This window comes from Lycorma delicatula, chromosome 6 (assembly GCF_047948215.1).
Source record: "Lycorma delicatula isolate Av1 chromosome 6, ASM4794821v1, whole genome shotgun sequence".
NCBI lineage: Eukaryota > Metazoa > Arthropoda > Insecta > Hemiptera > Fulgoridae > Lycorma > Lycorma delicatula.
Genome location: NC_134460.1, coordinates 120590072 through 120606947, shown reverse-complemented (window position 1 = coordinate 120606947; position 16876 = coordinate 120590072). Strand labels below are relative to the sequence as shown.

Sequence of the window (16876 nt, the reverse complement as noted above, 5' to 3'; positions counted from 1 at the left end):
AATAAACGTAATCCGGTCTAACCGTTTTCTTCGCTCTCATCAACAGACCCGATCCGGTTATTGGACTTTCGTCGTCATGACCGCTTTCCGACGAAAGATGCGTACGAGGAAATAGTCTTTTGATAATATTCTTGTACTTTAACGATCGACTGGAAATTATGCGACCGGTATTTTGACTTTTATGCGCCTCAGTAGTTTCTAATATTTTCTTATAGTTATTTAAATCTTTGGTTGTATAATCTACAGGCTCGTTCAAAAAAATCAATTGATATAAACCTTTGGAACCGCTATACGTCTTGTTGTCGATAACTATTTTATTTCCTTTGAACTGGAGTGGTTTTGATCCGATCATCCATTGATCGTCAATGTTTTTAACTCCGTAGACGTTGTCTATTTTTTTACCTTTATCCGTTACGGTAAGATCCAAGAAATGTTTTGCACGAAACCCCATCGTTTTCGGTGTCGACGGGTCTACAGGTTTCACGAACTGTTTTTCCGACGTCGGTGTTTTAAAGAGTCTTCTCATAACCGTCGGTGTCTCTTCCACCTCCTCCTTTGCATTCTCTTCTTGTTCTTTTTTAACATCGTACTTTTGTTTAAACGATTGATTAAGTTCTCGGAGCGGTTCGACAATAGGCTTAAATTGCTTTTCAATATCTTGTTCCGATTCTGTTATTCCTTGCGTAATAGCGCGATGTTTTCGTTTAATCGAATCTCGTATTCTATCGATTTCCATTACCAACTTCGCAGACGACGACGACGAGGATGGCATATCGACCTCGTTCTTGTTCGACATCGTGGTTACGAATGATCGGAAAACAGTCGATCACATCACCATCCTAGTTCCACCGATCTAAAGAACACTGCATGTTTTTTGGTTCTGCGTAGAAAACGTATAACATCGATTAACGAAACATTCATTCTTGTCAGACGACGATTGGTATTGCACAATTCGCGGTAATATTGTGTCACACCCTGATCGATAGACGGTATTATGAGTTTCGTGCTTGTGTCTTTAAAGACAGCAGCCCTTTTTACATTTCCAACCCACAGCGGAATATCAACAACCGTTGAGTGATCGCGTTGTGGTACCTTTGTCAAGTACCGTGTGGAAAGTCGTCTGATCGGATGACGGTCACCTTCCGAATGTAGATGCAACAGATAGCTATTCAACAACCAAAATTCGTCCGGTTTCGCTCCTGCATATTCGCACCATTTTCGCAGCAGATCTTCGTTTTGGATTTCAAACAGTTCGCGTCGTTCGTTGTACCTCAATCCGAACGAATCGGCGTATAATCGCAACGTAGGTAGCGCTTCGTTTAGAAATTCGCCAGAAAAGAGCGCCTGCGCCCTGTTGTTCACGATGTCGAACGGTAATCCTCCTCGTCTTATCGGTAATGTTTCCGGTACGTCGTCGGTAAATTGTACTCCGTAAGCCGTGTCCACAAAACATTTTCTACCGTATGATAACGCTAAGCGGTACAACGTTTTTGGCGACCTGATCGGAATAGTTCGTTCCGTGATCACTATACAGCATCTCGCTCCTTCTAGACGACTACCGTATTTCAACATGTGCATGTAAACGTTTGTGTAGTCCATAGATGCATGACGGTTTTGAAGTTCCAATAAAGGCTTTTTGTACACGAGCGGAGAGGGTCTAAATCTTGAAATAAAGTTCCATCCGTGTCGAATTGTGGTGTTGAACATGTTTTTATCGTATATCACCAGTTCAATTGGCATCTCGTATTTGTTACATTCTTCTAAAAATTTTAACCATATACGCTTATTGAAAATCGTACCTTCGCTAGTAATCATCAACAGAACGACCAACGGATAGTCACGATTCATTCTTTTTACATGTCGCCAACATCGTCGGTCTTTATTTTCACAGTAGTTCACTTTACGACAGACGTAGTTACCGCAAAACTTCTGACGGTCGCTAAAATATTTGGAACACAAGTTGTTTTGCGGTTTTTGCCTAAAACGTATCGCGTTAGCGTACGGTGTTCCGTCCTCGTAGGTGTGTATGCTTGCCATTGTTACCGACTATCAACTGATCTCTTTTACAAAATCATCAAAGCCTACTCTATATCGTCCACCGTCGATATCGCTCTCCTTATCCACAACCAAAAATCCATGAGGTTTTCTCCATGCAACACCACACAGACTTTTAAACCGATCGAATTTCATATCGGTATTTACATGATCTTGATATAAGTGACGTAAGTTGAGATCGTCTTGTTTGAATATAAGAAGGAGATTTGCGTTGTCCCGTACAAGGTGCTTCCCGACACTGGAATATGTCTGTGTCAAATAAAAGCTATCTATGTTGTTGTGTCGCCCCATCGCAAAGTACTTGCGAATATTATGTTGCTTTTCGCAAGCTACATCGTCGAAAATCATTATCGAGTTCGGTTCCGCTTCGTCGGGTGCCATCACATGATCGTTTTCTGAGTATGCAAAAAAGCCGATCTCCGGGACACCAGTCATGACTTGTTCTAGAAACTTATATTTCGGTTGGTACAGCGATTTAGAAAACACGTAAATATTTCTGAATCGTAAACCGTCCGGTGAGAACAGCAAGTTGAATAGGACATTTGTTTTTCCGCAATTAGACGGTCCGCAGATAATACATCTGATTGTATTCGGTAGAAGAGGTCCATGACGAGTCCTTTTTCCCTCTCCACACCCGGCTCCTGTATATTCGTCGAAGTTTTCTAGCGTAATATTACCGACCTGTTGACGTTCCAACTTCATGTTTATGACTGATCGATTCACTACACCAAATCCGCCTTATGTATCCAACTGTTGTGTTTTCCATCGAACCCTTGCCACTTTACAAATAGCCTATCGCCTTTTCTTCGTAAGACTTTCTCGACTAAATAAACATTATTTGTAACGTTAGTTTTAGTGAGCTCTTCAGCGTAAAATTTACCGCTCACCACCTCACCGTGAACATCGATCAACGTGTAAGTACACGGACGCGTATTATCATGTACCTTATGTACGATAAATATTTCATTCGTCCAATTCGGTAGATATCCTTTGGCGAATGTCTTTTTAAATTTGCTTATACGCACTCGATCGCCGACATTGTATTTCGGTAAAGTAGGTTTTCGATAGAGTACCGTATTTAACCGCTGTAAAACAGCGGCTTGGTTTCGCTTATTTACATCTTTCGGTTTCATTCCGATAGTGCGGTGACTGGTGTTGTTGTATTTTGCGATCAATTTCGGTAGTAATTCTAACCACCTGTAGGTTCCTTGTTCGGTAAATTTTCTCCACATCATCGTTTTCAGTGTTCGATTAAACCGTTCGACTATCGACGCTTTTTTATCCGAATGTGTGGAATAGTGATTTATATTGTACGACTGTAATAGTCGTTTAACCGACGGATTGTAAAACTCTTTACCCAAATCGGTTTGAAAATGTCGCATCTTGTGTTTATCCAATATGGGTTTGAGGGCATTAGCGATCTCCGTACCGGTTTTGGTTTTAATCGGTACGGCAAATGCTAGTTTAGAAAAACAATTTATCATCGTCAGTATGTAACGATAACCTTTGTTCGATTTAGCATACGGTATCATCTCAACAAGGTCAGCTTGATATAGGTCTGAAATACCTTTAAGTTCAACGCGTCTTGTGGGGTAGTTTCGACGCGCCTGTCGATGGAGCTCTTTAGCTATTGACGCCTTGACGTTCATTGTTGTACTGACCGTATTTCGTGTGTGTTTGTTTTTATATTATTAGATATATACTTTATTTCATATTTTTTTACATTCAATTTTTTTGAAAAAAGTGATTTATGTAATAATTTTAAAAAGTCATTTATATTATTAGATATATACTTTATTTCATATTTTTTACATATAATTTTTTTTTCACTTACAATAATTTATTACATAATGGTTTTATTTTACATAAAAGAAAGGCAATATGTATCCTCATGATAAAAAAAATTAACAATAGTCATGATCGTGGGCTATTAGGGTTTCGTTTACGGTTCTTGGTCTACAATAGTCATGACCGTGGGCTATGAGCACTTCGTTTACGGTTCTTGGTCTTTTTTGCGGAGTGTTGTCGTTATTGTTGGGTGGGAGCTTACGTTTCTTTTTGTTTATACTGTAATGTCCGTATGGAACTGTGTTGATTTTATTTTCTAATATGTAACGTTTATCGTCGTAAGGTGAAAGCGATTTCTTTGACTTGTTAATGGAAAATATATTGTGCAAAGTGCTTATGATTCCGTACGCGCTTGTATACGTAACGGAATCATTAAAAAGACTTTTTTTGTACAGATCGTGTCTAAGATCCTTTGCAATGGATACTCTAGGAATACCCTTTGCTACATTCTTCTCTTTCTTGTCGAATTCGAGAATGCTATACATCTTAGCACGAAGTCCGACAAATTCACGAATAGCTTTTCCATTCATTTCGTCTTTGAATTTACCAAGTTTTTTCTTATTGGTATTACTAAAACATGCGTGATCGCGAGGGTAATCTGAAGTATCGAACCGATCGATATCGTGAAGAATATCGTTGTAAACGTTATCGGTCACGATATGATACATCAGACTGTCCGTATCGGTCATTAGAAGATTTATATTATGACCGTACTTTTCCACCATGTAGTCATAGTGGAATTCGTACATGATCATTTTGCTAATGTCCAATACGGTAAATCCGATGTAGATCGGACGATTAAGGAATATCTCCGTTTTCTTTAGACTTACCCCAACGACATCCTTGTTATAGATGTACCAAGCCTTAACTCTCGGTTTTGCAATCACCTTATCCAATTTACGTTCGTTAGTGACCAGTTGGAAGTCTATTCTGTTTCGTACGTTTTCTAAGGACTTACCGTACACCGCGTTGTTCATCAACTTAAAAAAGTCCTTTTCAAAACTGTTTCGTGCTTGTGCACGCTTTTCAGTATTGAAGTCGATGTACGGTTTCAACCAAGGCGACTGGGAGAATTCCAGAACTCTGTGAATGTTTTTCATTTTCAGTCCTAGTCGAGTGTACAACTTTAGGTTTCTGTAATGTAAAACGTATTTTTGTTTGTCGTACAATGTAGTCATTAATTTTTTTACGGGACATCTCTTTATGTCCTTCAAATAGGGGGACAGCATATCATCGGTTGGTACTAATCGTTCTGGTGCAAGAGGGTAATCCTTGTGACGATCGTGCAATTCTTGTGGATACTCAAGATCTACTTCTAAGATGTAGCCCTTTTCACCACGATCGCAAACGCTGTTAATATCGAGATTGTCAATCTCTTCAGTACTCAACCACCTAAAATTAGCGTGTGGCAAGGGCTCAACCATGGCTGTCCCGTAAAGGTTGTTGCAATCGTAATATTGAACCCAGGATGTGGGTTCGGATGGGTCATACTGATCGGGAATGTTGGGATTGTTCGCCTTGGCGTACCTGTTTGAAATCATGGCTACACCACCTCGTGTTCCTTTTTCGACAAACAGATGCATATCTATGTCGGTCAACAGTTCCAATTTTTGTCGGGTAAATTTTAACATGGCATTCCACGTGAAATGGGGGGTGGAGTAAAAGTGACAGGGGTCCAAACCGTAATATTGCATAGACGTACTTCGGAAATTTTCAAAGACGTCTGCCAACAATAATACGTCGCTAAGAAGATAAAGATCGTGGTAATCGCCTAACGTATTGCAGTCAAACGATTCCCACACGTTTTGAGCGTGGACGTAATCATCGTCCGTTATGTTCTCTCTTCTTAGCGTACTGTAAAATGCCGTCTGCGGAGGAAGTTGGGTTTCGAAAAACTTGTTTATATGGGTCATGTACTCGTACGGGTAAACGCCTTTACGGATTAAACAATCTCTTTTCTCGGGTAGCGGGTAACAGTTTGTGAGACGTTTAAATACGGTGTCTTTGTCCTGACAATCTTTTACAAGATTTTCCACAAGTTTTTCGAGCGATGACGAAAGAAATTGTAAAGAGTCCAAGAACCTCAACGGACCGACAGACAGTGACTGTAATCGCTCGGATGTGTTGGCGATACAGTTTATTTTTACATCGTCCTTATAGTTTCCCAGAGCTTGAACTATATGATGACTATCGTAACCGCGGAGGTTATGAAAAAATACTGGAATATGCTCGGTGCGCTTACAATTTAAATTGCACTCGTTATGACATGCACCGAGAAACCGTCCTGTGGTATGCGAGTGATGACGTACACGATCGTCGTTCAACTCACAATGACAAAGAAAACACTCGGTAGCCCTTTGAAATGTTTCAGTGTCTTCGGGAGTCATCACCATCGGTTTTTCGGTGATCATAATTTTGTGCAATCTATCGGCGTGACCGAGCAATTCATCCAGCATCTTTTCAACGATATTTTCAGCATCGGTTCTCGCTCGGTAGACTACAGGACCTTCACAAATCTCCCCTTCCTCGTCGACGATTACATAGGCGTAACCGGACGGAAGATGATGGGCTACCTTATCGGTAAAACTAGTGTTGGGTTTAGGGGTGGCAGTGTCCATCGGATGTACAAATGATTCAAAGTCTGCATACACTGTATACGGAACGCGTAGTGTGGACGAGTAGTCCCTGAACTTCATCACGCATTCCTTTTCTTTAGCGGGATCGGGTACTCTTATCCTTTGTGCACCGTGTCGCTTACACTCGATCAAATGTTGGTTTAGGTTTTGTGTAGCGACATGTGGGTCTGATGAACTGAAACGGTGCAAACAGTAAGGGCAATATTGGCTGCTACCTTCATGTTTTGTAAGACCTGAAAGGAGACGAGATAGCCCATTTTTACCTGGTTTGGTATTTATAAGACAGTAGTGAAATTTATCTCTCGTCTCCCCTGCAAGCAGCAATAGGTGTATGCAGTGGGTACGATCGCGGTTTTCGGTAACACGCACCGGGTACACGCGATCGTTATCTTCCTCATAGCCGTAGACATTGATGCTTATTGTGGGGTTCAACACCTCGAAGCGATCAATGTCTTTTACCTTTACTGGATATGATATCCCGTTCATGTTAATTTCATGTTCAAAGCGTGCATACCAACTCTGACGATAGTTACGACCTGGTTGGTCATGCAGGTATGCTAGTACGGACCATAGGAAACATTTTTCATCATGCGGATTTTTTACATTAACTATTGCCTCTCTTTTTACAAGTTTTTTTGGTGTTTTTATAAATGTGCTAGAGGCGCCATATAACGGACGGTAACGGATAATATTTAAATCAATATAAATTATTTTATTCATTACCCATCCGCTGCCGTTGTTGATGAATTTGGTTAGTGTCTCTATAATTTTCTCCACTGATTCTATCCATGATTCTTCAACAACGTTGGTGTTATCGTCCAAATTTATCACCGTTCTAGTTTTTCCATGCAAGTACAAATTGATGAATGTTGTTTCTACTCCGTCTTCCAGATGTGTCCGCTTCATCAATTCAACATTTGCTGCAACGTACCTGTAGAAACAGAATAATTTTAGTACATATTGACTACTTTAAAAAAAAACAGTATTTACAAAAAATATTAACGTTTTTTTTTAATTACCATTTTATGTTGCCATCAAAGCGTCTGCCTTCTTCCTTCAAACAGTTCAGGATGTTCTTCTGATACCGTAGAAGAGTTGAAAGGAGATACATCTCCTCAGAGTCAGACAGGTCCCATCGAAGACGGATGACGTTGTTATTTATTGCGTGGATAACTACCGGTGATACCATTTTTTTTTGTAATATCTGAAACAAATTAAAATAACATATATCGTAACATTGTTTTTTTTGTGTGTTTCAGTGAATAACAGAAGAAGAAGAAATGTTTTTCATTATATATATTATTTATTTTATTTGTTTAAAAGTATTTTTTATTGTATTTATTTTAATTGTATAAAGTATTTTTTTAATTGTATTTATTTTAATTGTTTGAAAGTATTTATTTTTTTTTAAGTTATAAAGTATTTTTTTTAAATTTAATTAAATAATTTATTTGATTTGATTTGATTGAAAGTTATTTGATAATACCATACTGTTCCATTAGTATTTATTTTTTTCATTATATATTTTATTTGTTTAAAAGTATTTTTTATTGTATTTATTTTAATTGTATAAATTATTTTTTAATTGTATTTATTTTACTTGTTTAAAAGTATTAATTTTTTTTTAATTTATAGTGTTTTTTTTTTTAAATTTAATTAAATATTTTTTTTTTGATTTGATTGAAAGTTATTTGATAATACCATACTGTTCCATTAGTATTTATTTTTTTAATTAATTAAAGTAAAACTTACCTTGCTAATTAAGATGAAATTTTTTTCATTATATATATTATTTATTTTATTTGTTTAAAAGTATTTTTTATTGTATTTATTTTAATTGTATACAGTATTTTTTAATTGTATTTATTTTAATTATTTAAAAGTATTAATTTTTTTAATTTATAAAGTATTTTTTAAAAATTTAATTAAATAATTCTTCTTGATTTGATTGAAAGTTATTTGATAATACCATACTGTTCCATTAGTATTTATTTTTTTAATTAATTAAAGTAAAACTTACCTTGCTAATTAAGATGAAAATGTAATGATCTCTCTCCGATCGATGTATTCACTTTCAATAACAGATTGCGAATGATGAAATCAAATGATCTCTCTGCGATCGATGTATTCACTTTCAATAACAGATTGCGAATGATGAAATTACACAAATTTTTTCACTTATATACAAACACAACCGGATTTAACCAACGCAAGTTATAGATAAGAAATTAAAATAAATACGATTCGTGGAATTATTTATCGTGTCGATAAGAACAAAAAAAAAAAAAATAATTGGCTTGTGGTTTTAATTATTAAAAAAAAAAAAACATTTTCCTTATCGCATCCGCTCTTATTAGAGACGACGTTCCAGTTCGCACGTGCGCACTAACGGCTAGTGCGCATGCGCCGATTCATATACAAAAACGGCTCGAAAGAGAGAAGAGAGAAAATGAAGAGGGAAGGGGCAGGATAGGCAATCGTGTATCGGAGACTGCAACGATGGTATAGAAACGGTGGCTATGTGTGTATTAATATTACTGTACCATAGCAAATACGATTCTTGGAATTATTTTTCGTGACGATAAGAATATTTTATGGCTTTGATAAAAAAATAATTGGCTCAATTCGCGGAATTAATTATAATGACGATAACAATAAAAAATTATTTATAGCGTTGATAAGAAATAATTGGCTCGACCGGATGTGATTAGTAGATAAGAACTTAAAATAAAAATAATTTATGGCTTTGATAAGAAAAATAATTGACTCAACCAGATGTTGTTAAGCAATTAAAATAAATATTGATAATAATAATTTATGGCTTTGATAAGAAAAAATAATTGGCTCAACCAGATGTTGTTAAGCAATTAAAATAAATATTAATTGTCGATTCTTGGAATACCGATTGCGGATGTTGATAAGCAGATGTGTGGGCACGTACGCACTAACGGCTAGTGCGCATGCGCCGATTCGAATTCCAACGCTGCGATTGGTCAATCGGACAACTTCAGACCACGTCGGTCCCACAATTCTTCAGTCGAGCGCCGCATCTCGCACGGTAAACACCTCTACGTCACTCCGCTGACGCACGCACGCAAACACAGCCGCCACCGCCTCCCGGTGCACGATCCACGACGAGAACCTCTCTCCGTCGCGGTAACGCCTCCCGACGCCATCGCCTGGACGACCAGGATCATCCTCGAGGTACGTCTATATTCACTTGTGTGTATATATATGTATGTGTGTGCGCGTGTGTGTGTGCGTGTGTGTTTGTGTTTGTGTGTCGCAGCAGACATCGCCGCCACCGCCTCCCGGTGCACGATCTACGACGAGAACCTCTCTCCTTCGAGGTTACGCCTCCCGACGTCATCGCCTGGACGACCAGGATCATCCTCGAGGTACGTCTATATTCACTTGTGTGTATATATGTATGTGTGTGCGCGTGTGTATGTGTGCATGTGTGTTTGTGTATGTGTGTGTGTGTACAGACTGATGTTACGTTAAAATTCACAGCTTACGTAGAACATTTTTCACTCATTACATCAGGGAGTCACCGCAGCCGATTGGTTTAAGGCGTCAGTCGGTCGCGTCCCGTCATGACCGGGTTCGAATCCTCTAGCCGACAGAATTTTTTTTCACTTTAAATATTATTTATTTAATTCAAATCGACCGCCACACAACAGTGATACCAACCTTTGAAATATTCTTTCAATATATAAACATGTCAACAAAAAATAAATCAAGTTGGTAACACTGACTCGCTGTCGACATAAAATAAATCAAGTTGGCAACACTGACGGGGTACCGGCGTCAATGACGTCACAATCCAAGATGGCTGACCACAGCCATCTTGAATTAGTGACGTCAGAAGTGACGTTTCCAAGATGGCGGACGGCCGCCATCTTGGAATCCAAGATGGCGGACAGCCGCCATCTTGGAATGACGTCATTTTTGACGCCGTACCACCATTTCCGTACTACTTACATATACAGTTATTTGAGGGATTTCCATTAAAATTCCTTTCTGCATGTCATTCTTTTCTATTAAAATTTATTTTCGATTCCGGTAATGGAACTGATTGTAAATTAAACACTGTGATAAAAAAGGGAGCATTTCTGATTTAAAATAAAAAAATTGTGGGAGAGTACTGAATTATACCGTACAGGACCAACTGAGTTTGAGTTATGAATTCCCTACAGCTACACTGACGTACATAAAGTGACTGTACCTGTCATAAACTAAAAATAGAAACTTGTGATAGCTTTCCTCCCCCAAAAAAAAAATATTTAGTGAGATTAGGTTTGTTATATAATAAATTCCATAAACGTAAAACCTATGTAATTTTTTTTATGTTAATAAATGTAATTTTTAATATTAATCTATTTATATTAAATTGATATGCACACGTCTTTCTCTATTTCATGAATTTAAATAAAATTAAATTATTTGTTCAGTATCTTTCATATTATCATAATTTTAATTGATTTTTATTATTCAGTTTATTAATAATGTTAGTACTCACTACTACAATTAAATAGTTACCTATCTTGAAGATGGAAAGTAATTTTTCACATAACAAACTACATTACATCATTTGGACAATTACTGCATTTGATAATATGTTATCTTAGCAAACATTTAGTAGAAGGGGTGAAGTACATGGTATTTGCGGTTTACAGAATGAGAATCAGGCAAGCTACAACGTCGTGGGTTGAGATCTAACTTAAGCTAATACGCAAACGCGCAAGTACATACACTCACCATTCCTTTTACGTATATATGTATGTGTGTGTGTGTGTGTATATATATATATATATATATACACATCTTACAACGTGCAGATGTATATAATATATAATATGAGCGTATGTGTAAACGGGTGAGAGGATTAGACAAGGTAACAGACTTGCATAAGGATAGTTGTTGGTACCGCTTAACTGCATACCTCAACTGCAACTGAAGCACATAACATACATTCTATGGTAGACCTATGTGTGACATTATTGAAATGCATTTCATGTAATAAGCACGCGATATCTCCGTTTGATATAATAATTATTTAATTCTTTAATAATATTAAATATACAGCCAATTTTTATTAAACGTTTTATTTTTGTTTTCAGATAAACCAATGCTAATTTCTGTAAATTCGGAATAAATCTGACATACTTCTGAACGTTTAGAAAAATCATCGTATCCAATTAAATTGATTAATTTTATAATCACAAAAATGTTTTAACTTATAAAATATTTTACTGACAAATTATGTGTTTAAATAATTTCTTAAACAAAATAAAATAAATTATTAAACCAAATGTAATGGAACAGTCAAATAATGGAACTTGTTTAAGTTTGTTAATGGTATTTTATCAAACGAATATGCACAGTAAATAATTTTCATTTTATAAGTAATAAGTCCATTAAAGCATAATTTACTATATTAATATTTAAAGTATAATTTAAGTAGTAATAAGAAAAAAGGTTTAAATCCTTAAAAAGCCTAAATCCTTAATAAAAATTAAACCCTAATATAAAATTCAATAATGAAAAATAAAATTAAATTAAATGTTCAATTTTATATAATATTTGATGTGGACACCACATGACTTCCTTGTACGCCTATTAAATGTTATATACGTTGCTTTAAAACTAAATTTACACAAAATTTTATTTCATTAATAACTTCTGATATTTTCTATTTTTTTTTTAATTTTCTTATTGAATTATTATTTATCGCTCATTTTTTTTTTACAATCACAGGTTAATAATTAATTAATTATTTAAATTTAAAAAAAAGAGATGAAGTCGGATTCGAACCGATGTGCCTTCCCCTTGTAAGACCGAAATATTTCATTAATTATAATTTATTTGGCTATAACTCTGGAACCAAGGTAAATATGTACCAATTATGATGTATAGTTAAAAAGTTCTCAATGAGGGCTTATTAATGTAGTTAAGAAAGAGTCTAAAATCAAAATTTGTTTGGAATTTGAGCTTTTTTGGACAATTTTAGTTCAGTCGATTGCAATCAAAAGGGAATGTATGCACAACTAGATGTTAAACAGTCCTAGATCAAAAATTTCAAAAACCTACGGCTAATCGTTTCTGAGTTATGTGAAATCCATATGTACGTACAGACGCCACACCGAAACTAGTTAAAATGGATTCAGGGATGGTAAAAATATTTCCGTTGAAATCCAAAAACCGATATTTATCGCGATCATAATACTTCGTTTACTTCGTATAAGGAAGTATAAATGTCAGTGTAATTTCTTCAGAGAAACAGTTTAGTCAGTATAGGACTAGATACTTTGAGTGATCTAAGAATGCGGGTTTCAGAACAGTTGGTCTCCATCTTAAAAATATTAGTTAGGGGTTACCCGTACAAAGTATTGGTAAAAATGTATTTTGTCGGTTCTTAGCGTTTCATCCGACAAACACCACTAAAGGATGATCGTACATCGTTTTTCATTTTGTAAAAAAAAATTTAATTACCTTTATTTTGTATTTTTACTTCCTTGTACGAAGTAAAGGAAGTATTGTGATCGCGAAAAATTTCGGTTTTCAGATTTCAATGGAAATATCCATTTTGACTAGTTTTGGCGTGTCGTCTGTACGTATGTAAGTATCTCGCATAACTCAAAAACGATTAGCCATAGAATATTGAAATTGTTGCTTTAGGACTGTTGTAACATCTAGTTACAACAGTTACCTTCCCTTTTGATTGCAATCAACTGGCCAAAAGTGTCTAAAAAAGCCCAAAATCCCGAAAAATTTGAATTTTTGACTTTTTCTTAATTGCAGTAATCAGTCCTCATTGAAAGCATTTCAACGATGTAGCATAAGTGGTACTTATTTTCATTGGTTCCAGAGTGATAGCCAAATAAAATTTTAATTAATGAAATATTTGGATCGTACAAGGGATTCCGATTTCATTTTTTTTTTAACTTTTCTTTTAAATTAAATATATTGTCTTAATAATTATTAACATCTGATTGCCAAAAAATGTGTGTATGTAATTTAATAGCCGTGCAAGGAAGTCATGCGGTATCCACATCAGATTTTTTATTCAAGTAACCGGAGGCAGGTTCTGCCAACTGTGTCGCATGTACAATAAGAATGACTGTGTTGGTTGACCCGCTGTGCTACACACTTTCGCACCCCTTAAAAAATCGAGTGAAAATAGTATTTAGATATTTATCTGATAAGTATTTGCAAGCCTCAGACTAGTAAATATCTTTTATAGTATAGCCGGAAATAGGGAAAAACTTTGCAATCATTGTTCAAATATTTTATACCGTTCTTCACCATTTTCAAGGTTGAATTTTAAGATATTTAATGAAAATTACACACACTAAAGACCAATTTGTTATCTTGTTACCGAAAAATTAAAAAAAAAAAAAATAGCTGGGTTTCAAAAAAAATATTCAAAATCCATTTATTTACAAAAATCTACAAATTTATTTTTAGATATTCACATGAAGATTACACACACCAAAAATGAAGTTCGTATCTTCATTTGTTTCCGAGAAATTGAAAAAAAAAAGTAAATTATATTTTTTCTCCATTTTAACCCTTTTAGCTTGGAATTGCAAAAAAAGAACACGTATACAAATTTTCATCAATTTATCATCAGTAGTTTTTGCTGGACGTTGGTGAATCAGTTAGTCAGGACAAATTTCTTTATAGGTATAGATATATCGTACTGTATATGTATATTTTAATACTTTTTTTTAATTTTTTTCCTGTTCAGCCTCCGGCAGTTACCGTCACGTATTGCTTCAGAAGATGAATGAGGGTTATATGTATGAGTGTAAGTGAGGCGGTGTAATATTGTACAGTTTCAGGTCAACCATTTCTGAGATGTGTGGTTAATTGAAACCCAACCACCAAAGAGGCATAGGAACTGGCACGCCAATGCCTATGCCTATGTCTGGGAACTCCAGGGGATGGTAGGAACAGTAAAAGAGAAAAGACCCAGCGCTGTGTTTTGGGCAGATATGTCCGGACACGGCGTCAAGAAAGGGCACATTTAGACTCCTCAAAAGAGCTGACCGGCGAGCCGACCTACCATGCTGTATATACAGCCAGTTGATGGGAAGGCTCGTTAGAGTAACCAGATACTCCTCTGGGTGGAGTTATACCCAACAGTCCGGACCGACCTAGAGGAGTAGAGGGGGGAAAAAAAGATCACATCTATCCACGATTTAGTACTCAAATCCGTATAAAAATAACTAACTGCCTTGAATAGGACTTGAACGTTGGAACTCCTGACTTCCAAATCAGCTGATTTGCGTAGACCCGTTCACCACTAGACCAACCCGGTGGGTGTATATTGTAATACTAGTCCTACTTAGCAGCACTAGTTTTTGAGCAATTGGTTTTTTTTTGACGTTTAGTTTACTTAAATAGCTTTTTACGCTGGTTGTAATGTTTATCTGTATCTTAAAAATGTTTGTGTTTAAAAAATTATATACACATATATAATTTGTTTTCTATCTATCTAATATAGCTATATAATAAATAAATGAAAAAATAAATAAACAAAAAATTTATTCTTTCCTACTCTAACTCTTAATGTACCTTATCTTTGTTTTTAAATATTTTTTGGGAACTGAATCTAGAAACAAATAATTTAGTAACTATTACTATTTCAATTGATCGAATATTGTGTAACATGATTTGTTATATGCGGAGCTAAAATATTAGTACAGTACAATTATATATCTGGGTTTACTTATGTCCATAATAAAGGACACAATAAATAATTTTAACACAGCTACCCGGGTTTCAGCACATACTGTTTGAATTATCAGTTGACGAATTACAATTTGTGGCTGAAAATGTTTGCATTCTAGATCACTTCTATTACAAAGTGAACATAAATGAACGAACGTACGTGTAAACTGCATCAGCATTGTTGTTCTTGTTACAGTTTATTTTATATTTTATGTAGTACGTGTTTAAATTTACATTTAAAATTTGTTTTGGGAAAGGCGACATTACAAAACAGTTTTACCATTATACTACCAATTTAATTTTTCTACGTAAACTTTATACAATCAGTTAGTAGTAAACATGTTCACAGAACTATATTTTATTAAAAATTATAAATTGTTAATTGTTTCAATTAAATTTGACATTAATAACAAATACGGAAAATGAAACCAAAAAAAACCAGATTGGTTTTCACCCCAGATTTCTCATTAATTATTGCTGATTCGGTTCTGGAACCTATTTTATTTTATTTTTCAAGTCAATGACCATAAGATACCTTTAATTCTGGCTCTTAATTAACGCCCTAAAAACTTCAGTACTACCTCATTTCACCGGGGTAGCTGAAATCCGAGCGAAATATTTTACTAGCCGTAACTCGCAAACGAAGCATTTTAGGATATATGTATTTATGAATTTTTTCATTTATATCGCAAGTAGAGTAGATTATGAAAGTCCCGGGAGAACTTCCTGAAACTCTCTGAATAAAGAAGAGCTATCTTTTCAGAACACCGGAAAAAAGAATCATTATAAAAAAATAAAAATAAATAAAAAAGTTATGGAACAGTATAAGCAACATAAAATGGATCACAGAAATTAATAAATACATGAAGGAACTCGAAAATAGAATAGAATATTTTGATAACAAAACAAACAAAATCAAGAAATACCAGATAAACAGACCAGACTACAAACAAAATTCAACAAGCAAACAAACAATAAGAAGAGTAATTCATTCGAAGAAAGAAAATTAAGATGTGATAGAATGAAGAAATGTTGGGCCGACAGGTAACTGAAGAAGTCTTCCTATAAAAATTGACTAAAGTGTCAATAAACTAATAAATAAACTAAAAGTCAAAAAAGAGAGAAAATTATTTTGATGATGTCAAAAATGGGGTATCGGCAAATCTTTACATTTTTAGGGTTCAACAATTTCATCTAAATCAAAAAGAAACATATTACAAACATATTTATTCTGCGTACGAATTTTACATATGTGTTTGGCACTGGTTTTTTCTACAGAAGCATTTTAAAGAAAACTTCATTCACAGAAATTTTTCATGTATTATACTATAAAAATTTTCAAGCCAGAATCTACTAAATATTTTTTTTATTATGTTGAAATTTGGACAAATTTGCAATCACAGTTAGACATTTCACCTTTTTTCACCACATTTAAGGAAGAATTTCAAAAAACTCTTGAAATTGTCGTAAAAAATTCACATGAAGATTATAAACACCAAAAATCAAGTTCATATCTACTCTAGTTACAGAGAAATCCAAAAAATAGTAAATTTCATTGTTACTCCATTTTAACCCTTCAAACTCGAAATTAAAAAAAA

General features: G+C 35.0%; 1 protein-coding gene across 1 annotated transcript; it reads right to left on the bottom strand.

Moving 5' to 3' along the window:
• Positions 1-3948: 3948 nt before the first annotated feature.
• Positions 3949-7810, bottom strand: LOC142326811 (uncharacterized). The gene is made up of 2 exons (XM_075369525.1): positions 7559-7810; positions 3949-7470 (listed from the first exon to the last, which is right to left on the bottom strand). Exons 1-2 carry the CDS (start codon positions 7726-7728, stop codon positions 3960-3962), a joined length of 3681 nt encoding a protein of 1226 aa, XP_075225640.1. The 5' UTR covers positions 7729-7810; the 3' UTR covers positions 3949-3959.
• Between the last annotated feature and the right edge of the window lie 9066 nt (positions 7811-16876).

Excerpts from the sequence above, each read along its gene's own strand:
- LOC142326811 (XM_075369525.1), bottom strand. The coding sequence starts at position 7,728 with ATGGTATCACCGGTAGTTATCCACGCAATAAATAACAACGTCATCCGT. Across the intron at positions 7,471-7,558 it reads TTTGATGGCAACATAAAATG|GTACGTTGCAGCAAATGTTG; the intron begins GTAATTAAAAAA and ends CTGTTTCTACAG.